Source organism: Plasmodium gaboni, chromosome 12, assembly GCF_001602025.1.
Source record: "Plasmodium gaboni strain SY75 chromosome 12, whole genome shotgun sequence".
Taxonomy (NCBI): domain Eukaryota; phylum Apicomplexa; class Aconoidasida; order Haemosporida; family Plasmodiidae; genus Plasmodium; species Plasmodium gaboni.
Genome location: NC_031492.1, coordinates 533,938 through 541,940, shown reverse-complemented (window position 1 = coordinate 541,940; position 8,003 = coordinate 533,938). Strand labels below are relative to the sequence as shown.

General features: G+C 17.6%; 3 protein-coding genes across 3 annotated transcripts; 1 reads left to right on the top strand and 2 right to left on the bottom strand.

The window, feature by feature from the left end:
- Positions 1-277: 277 nt before the first annotated feature.
- On the bottom strand, positions 278-3,136 carry PGSY75_1216400 (putative membrane protein; the record flags this gene model as incomplete). Its single annotated transcript, XM_018786749.1, has 1 exon — positions 278-3,136. One exon carries the CDS (start codon positions 3,134-3,136, stop codon positions 278-280), a length of 2,859 nt encoding a protein of 952 aa, XP_018640614.1.
- Positions 3,137-4,801: 1,665 nt separating this feature from the next.
- On the top strand, positions 4,802-5,260 carry PGSY75_1216300 (signal recognition particle subunit SRP19; the record flags this gene model as incomplete). Its single annotated transcript, XM_018786748.1, has 1 exon — positions 4,802-5,260. The coding sequence occupies one exon, from the start codon at positions 4,802-4,804 to the stop codon at positions 5,258-5,260; it is 459 nt and encodes a 152-aa protein (XP_018640613.1).
- Positions 5,261-6,077: 817 nt separating this feature from the next.
- Positions 6,078-7,723, bottom strand: PGSY75_1216200 (putative glycerol-3-phosphate dehydrogenase; the record flags this gene model as incomplete). Its single annotated transcript, XM_018786747.1, has 5 exons — positions 6,078-6,242; positions 6,376-6,678; positions 6,828-6,959; positions 7,074-7,532; positions 7,679-7,723. The coding sequence occupies 5 exons, from the start codon at positions 7,721-7,723 to the stop codon at positions 6,078-6,080; spliced, it is 1,104 nt and encodes a 367-aa protein (XP_018640612.1).
- Between the last annotated feature and the right edge of the window lie 280 nt (positions 7,724-8,003).

Sequence of the window (8,003 nt, the reverse complement as noted above, 5' to 3'; positions counted from 1 at the left end):
AAAAAAAAAAAAAAAAAAAAAAAAAATCAGGGAATAAAATATATATATATATATTTATTTATTTATTTATATAATATAAAATAAAATAAATTCGTACATGTATATATATATATATATATATATATATATATATATATTTATATAATATAAAATAAAATAAATTCGTACATATATATATATATATATATATATATATATATATATATATTTTTTTATATACATATAAAATATAACGTATAATAAAATTTTGCATGTACCCTTTTGTGGTAGGATGAACTCAACTTATTACCTTTAACGTGTTAAAAATATATTTGAGAGCTGTTTGCACCGATATAGTAATTAAAATTTTATATAAATTATAGAATGGTAAACACTTAAAAATAGAATGGTTTACTATAATAGATGATATATTATAAAAAAAGAAATAGCAAATAAAATAAATTTTATTTTGTATATCTTTTTTTTCTTCTAAGCATTTAAGTGATCCAAAAATTGGTGCTAGAAAAAAAATATATAGGAAATAAATTTTGAGTATAAAAGATGGGAATATAAGTAAGATTAATTGAGGCATATATATTAAGATATTAATACAAATTTTAATATATAAAGGTAATTTAACACTTTCAACAACATTTTCTGTTATGATAGATTTAAGACATGTAAAACTAAATTTGACTGTTTCATTCATTTTAAGTTTATCTTTAAAAATTCTTGATAATTTGATTAATAAATTACTTCTTTCTAAATATTCTTGTTTGTTATTATTAATTGATTTCCCTTGTTCTTTTTTTTCATTTTCTAATCTAACATTAAATAAGAAATATAATAAGAAATCGACTGTTGTTACTAATACATTTTTTAATAATCTTACTAAGATAGAAGATTTATATTTTTTTAAAAACATAAACTCATGTAATTTTTCACTTAAATTTATAGTAATAACAAACAATGTAAAATATTCGAATAGGAAAGGTATTTTTAAAAATTTATGAAAAAACAGTGCTGATTTTAAAAATTTCAATATATTAATAAATAACCAATATTCTAATAATATTGGTACGTCATATGAAAGTATATTTCCTTCTTCATCATTTAAAAATGAAATAGAAGATGCACAACTAAATCTTTGATTTCCTGTTTGATTATTTTGAATAGAAGGTAACTGAGAATTGTTTTCTTTTTTCGATTTATATCGAAATCTTAAATTAAAACTTTCAAGTCCAAATAAAGTAGAATATTTTTTTTTTATAAAAGAAAAATTGCTTAGCGAATAATTACTTTTTTCATTTATAGATTTGTTATTTATTTGATTAATATTATTAACATGTATATTATTTATATGAACATTTTTATTTACATCTTTATAACAAATTTTACGTTCACTCTTAGACTGTTCTTCAATATATTCTTCGACATAATCCTCTACAGGATCATCAATTTGGTTATTTAATAAATGTTCGTTTTTATCATCTAAAGAATGTTCTTCTTTATCATCCACATGATTATCACATTCTTTTTCTGAAGAACTATCATAAACTTCGTCTACTTGTTCGTCATATATTTCGTCTACTTGTTCGTCATATATTTCGTCTACTTGTTCGTCATAAATTTCGTCTACTTGTTCGTCATAAATTTCGTCTACCTGTTCATCACAAACTTTATCTATTTTTTCATCACAAACTTTATCTATTTTGTCATCACAATCTTTATTTACATGTTCACTATTCGTTTGATCTGCTCCACTTTGTGTTTTATTTTTTTCTTCTGAATGATCTTCTTTATTTTGTCGTTCATTTTCACATGTTCCTTGTTGAGTTGTCTTTTTAGTTATTTTTCGAGTTACTTTTTTGGTAATTTTTTTCAACATTCCTTTGGACCTTTTTTTATCTTTATCCTTTTCATTTATATTTTTTGTTTTTTCTAATGTTACATCTTCATTTGTTTTAAAAAAATCTACAGATTTCATAAAAGTTGTTGCATTGGTTGTAGAAGAATTATGTTGTTGGTTATTCTCCTTTGTGTGATTATTTTGTTTTAAAATTGATTTATTCATATATGAATAAGTATCATGATTTTTTATATATTCATGTTTGTCTTTAGATGTGTTATATGCACTTATGGATTTACATTTTTGCTGGTCATTATTGTTTTGTTCCTGCTTTTCTTGCACATTATTGAATATACAAGTACTAACAGTTGGGAGATAGACATACTTCATAATAATAACTATTGAATATATAGAAGGAAATGGAAAAAAACATGAATAAATAAAAAAGGATATATAATTAATCGGTATAGCTTTAATTATAGTAGCATATAACAAGGTACTTATAATATATGGAAAAATTTTAAATAAGAAATTATTAATTCTGAATATTTTTTTTAAAAAATATTTATAAATTCTAGATATTTTATTTATGATATATTTAAAAATACCTATATATATTAAATATAAAAATGTCATAATTATTGTCATCATATATATTATATATTTTTTTGTTTGGTAATCTAATTTCATATATGATTTTTTTAATTTAATAAATAACCATTTAATATATGGCTGTATAATAATAAACCATAAAAATAATATTTTTATTAAAGAAATTAATAAAATTCCATATGAATGTAATATATTCATAGTAGATTTAAAAAATATTAAAATAAAAAATTTCGCATTTATTGAAAATTCATAAAATAAAGAAATAACATGATCAAACTTTGTAATATTATTGTTTGATTCTTCAAAATATGGTTTAAAAATATAATTTATTTTATTCTTATCTACATATTTATTATTATAATTATCAAAATAATTTTTATTCTTCACTTTATTATTACTAAGACTTATACTTATACTCTTATTATTATTAATATTATTATTATTATTATTATTGTTGTTTATATTTTCATCATAATTTACAAGTTCGTAATCCTTTTCAGGTTTATCTATAGCCTTATCAACATTTTCATTATTATTAAAACAAAAGTCATCATTTATATCACAACCTTTTTCATATTTCTTCTCAAAGTTTTTTTCATATTTGAATTTGTTATAGGCATATCTAGATTCTTTATAAACCACCAGGATTAAACTAAAAATGGATATAACAAAATATAAGATACATCTCTTAAACATTTTTATCTTCTATATATCTAATTTATATTTATTTTATTATATATAATTCATTTTCTATTATATATCTTATTGTTATAAAAACAAAAAAAAAAAAAAAAAATGTTCATCTTATTTGATTTGATATGCTTTTTCCTTTTTTTTTTTTTAAAATAAGTACAATAATTTATTTGTTAAATTCATAATTATGTTTTATATTATCAACTTGAAAATTTTTTTCACTTAATCTTTTCATATGCACCACAAAAAAAAAAAAAAATAAATAAAAATAAATAAATATAAATATATAAAGAGTGATACACAAAAAAAGGGGAGGGAGATTTTCATATACCAAACATATATAAATATAAAAAAAACAAAAACGATAATACATACATATATATTATATATATAATATTATTTTATGTTATTCTGTAATGTATATATTATCTTCTTTTTATAAATGGACATTTTTTCATATTTTTTTTTTTATTGGGTTTAAAGAATATATGTTCATATATATATATATATATATATAATATTTCTTTAAATTTTATATGTATACACAAAACTATTATGTAATATATATATATATATATATATATATATATATATATATTATCTACATATTAAAATATGAGAAAAATATATTTTTATATAAGAATATATTTTTAAAATATATATATTGTCATTTTTAAATGTTATGAAAAAAAAAATATATATATATTAATATTAATATTAATATTAATAGACTTAAACAAAATATTTATAATATACCATTAAAAATGGGAAACAAATATTTTTGTATTATCTGTCAAAAATAAAAATAAATAAATAAATAAATAAAATAAAAATAATATATATATATAAATATAATACCATATGTATATATAAATAAATATATTTATTCTTATTATTCTTTTTATTTTTTATTTTATTAACATATATTTTTATTTTTTCTTCAGGCATGGGTTTGATATATATATATATTATATATATAATATAAATACAATATAGATATATATAAATATATAATTCATATTATGTATACTTAAAATGTTACAATATTATATATAAATATATTATATATATATATATATATAATATTTTTATTTCTGTTTACAATTATTCAATATATATATAATATATATATGTTATATATATATAATATTATATACATTTTTATATTTTCATTTTTATTAAAAAAAAAAAAAAAAAAAAAATTATATATAATTGTTGAAAAAAAGATGAATTTGTAATATTATATATTTTTTATGTATATAGTAAAAAAAATAAAAAAAAAAAAAAAAAAAAAAAAAAAAAAAAAATTGTAATATATCAAATTTGGAGAGTCCATGAAACATTTTTCATAAAAAATGAAAAAATAAAAAAAAAAAAATTTATACTCTTTAGATATACAATTATATATTTTATAAAGATATGTCTGAGATGATAATTAATAAAAGTTAAAATAAATAAAAATATGAGAAAATATTTATATTGAGCATAATATATAAATATATATTTTATACTTTTTAAAAGTTATCCATATATATATATAATATATATAGAAAATATATTATAAGTGAAACAATTATTTGAATATATTCATATATATATATATATATATATATATATATATATATATATTTATTTATTTATTAATATTAAAAACTTCTTGTTTTTACAATGATAAATGGACAGGGGTTAAACGTGACTGATGTTTATAATAGAGATATTTATAATACAGGTGAAAATAATAGATTAGATGAAAATAAAGATTATTCAAGATGGAAAATAATATATCCAAATTATATTAATAAAAAAAAAAAAGTAAATGAAGGAAGAAGAATTAATTTAAAATATTGTGTAAGTGATCCAACAGTTGATGAAATTGCACTTGCTTGTAAAGAATTAAATGTTTCTTATGTTGTAGAGAAAAATAAATATTATCCAAAGGACTGGTTAATAGAAGGAAGAATAAGAATAAAATTACCAACTCAAAATAACGATATTCCAAATAAATATCAGTTAATGAAAAAAATTGGATTGAAATTACAAACTATCAAAGTAAATGTGGAATCAAACCTAGTTATAAATACAAATCATGTTTCAAAGAAAAAAAAAAAAAAAAAAAACAAAGAATAAAAATATGTGCACATATATATATATATATTTATATGTACTACTCAGATGTGTTAAAATATATCTATTTTTTCATTTCATATATCTATCCTTTTTGTTTAATATGCTTTAAAATTACTTTTTTTCTTAAACCCAGGAAAAAAAAAAAAAAAAAAAAAAATAATATACACACTAGTTTTATATATATATATATATAAACAAAATTGACTTTATGTAAATAATTTTATTACATTATATTTAATATATTCAAATATATACTGGGTAATACATATTTTATTTTTGTTTATATAATAATTAATTTTTTTTTTTTTTAAGTGAATATATAAATATATACATTTAATATATACATTTAATATATACATATTATAGTTATATACATAGTTATGATTTATTTATTATTATTTATTTATTTATTTATTTTTATTTTTATTTTATTTTATTTTTTTTTTTCATTTGTTAAACATTATTATAAATAGAAAAGTTCTGATTTAATCAGTAAATTGTTTTTAATAATTATTAAAATTGAAAAATTCTACATGAATTTTGGTGTGTAGATATTATAAATAAATATATATATATATATATATATATATATGTATTATTTAATTCATTGAAAACTTAAAATATATAAATAAGGTCACATTATATTATTTTAAAAGGAATAAAAAAGTGAAATAAAAAAAAAAAGAAAAAAAATATTAAAAAACAAAGTATGAAAAAATGAAAAGGGATAATATATATATATATATATATATATATATATATATATTAAAATTGTGTGTCTTATTTTATTTTATTTTATTTTATTTTTTTATTTTATTTATAAATTAAAGTGGTTTATTTTGCTATTCATAAATGTTTTTAATAAACTGGATGGATCTTCATTTTCAAAAGAAATTTTATGAAGAACAGTAAAGAGCGGAAATTCGTTTGTCATATTTTTTTCTTTGATCATATGATAAACATATTTCAAGGTAACGGTTCCCTAAAAGGTAAATAAAAATAAAAAAAAAAAAAATATATATATATATTTATTCATTTATATATTTATTTATTCATTTACATTTTATTTTGTTTTGTTTTTATTTATTTTTTTTTTTTCATAATTTATAACATACCTGTAATTTCTGACCCTTCAATATTTCATTTTCCAATTCTTCCCATGTTTTTTTTGGTGAGCTTCTAATAAATTCAGCTGAACATTTTGCATTTCTTCCTGCCAAAAAGGAAGTAATAATATCAGCAAATCCACAACTCTCTAATAATATATTTTCATTAAATTTTTGAAAAAATACTTTTCCAAATAATATCATTTCATTTATTCCATTTCTTATTATAGCTGCCTTTGAATTTGTGGGTAAATTTAGACCATCACAAAATCCGCATGCTAAGGTGATAATATTTTTAAGAGCTCCGCAAATCTGTACATATAAAATATTACATTTTAAAAAAGGATAATATATATAAACATAAATTTTTTTTTTTATCTTTCATCACATAAATATAAATATATATATATATATATATATATATATATATATTTATTTATCCATTTTCTTTTCATTATTACCTCAACTTCAATCGTTTCAGTTACACAATTAATTTTAAAATATGGTAGATCAAAAACTCTTTGCCATATTACTAGGGAGTCTTTATCATTACCTCCTATGGTAGCTTCTGAAAAGTTTTCCATGGCCACATCCTATCAAATATCAAGCATATATATAATAATATAAACATATATATAAACATATACACATATATACACATATACACATATATATACATATACATATATATTTTTTTTTATTTTTACCATGGCTATGTTGGCCCCTGATAATGCACTACATGGTATATTTAAAAAGTCACTTATATAACTAGAACATAATTTCATCTGATTTTGTTTTACAATAAATCCTTTTGTTAATGAAATAGCTTTTGCATGGTTAGCTATTCTTATAGATTCAGTTTCTTTTATTAATGCTAATACACTTTCTAAATATTGACATGGAACAATAAAAATTAATAAATCAGCATCATTAATAACACTAGCTAAATCAGAATGAGCTACAATATTATGAGGCAAAGGCACACCTTGTAAATATTTTGTATTCTCATGTTTCTTATTAATTATATCAACCATCCTCTCTCCATTTACAAGTTCATCTCTTATCCACATTCTAACTTCATTTTCAAATAAATAATTATTCTTCGCATTAGTACCTACTACTTTACTAATTGCACTAGCCCAACTACCACTTCCGAGGATACTTATCTTAAAAGAGGGAAATAAATAAATATTACATATATATAGATATATATATATATATATATATTCCTTATAATATAATTTACTATAACACTTATGTCTATATATATAGAGAACAGTATATACATATTTTCATTTTCTTATAATATTACCTTCAGCGGACCATCCTTCAATTTGTCAAAAAGGTTTCTATACATTTTTTTTTATTCTATATATATATATTTATATATATAAATTTTTATACATAGGTTTATATATATATATATATATATATATATAATGTTAAAAGTAAAAATTGTTCATATAAATATATATAATTTATAAATCTATAAATATATATATATAAATATATATATATTATATATAGATCTATTATATATTTTGTTTAATTAAAGCTGAATCTGTATGCATTTATTTGTACACTTATATAAAATATAAATAAAAAAAAAATATAGTTTAATAAAAAATAAAAAAATA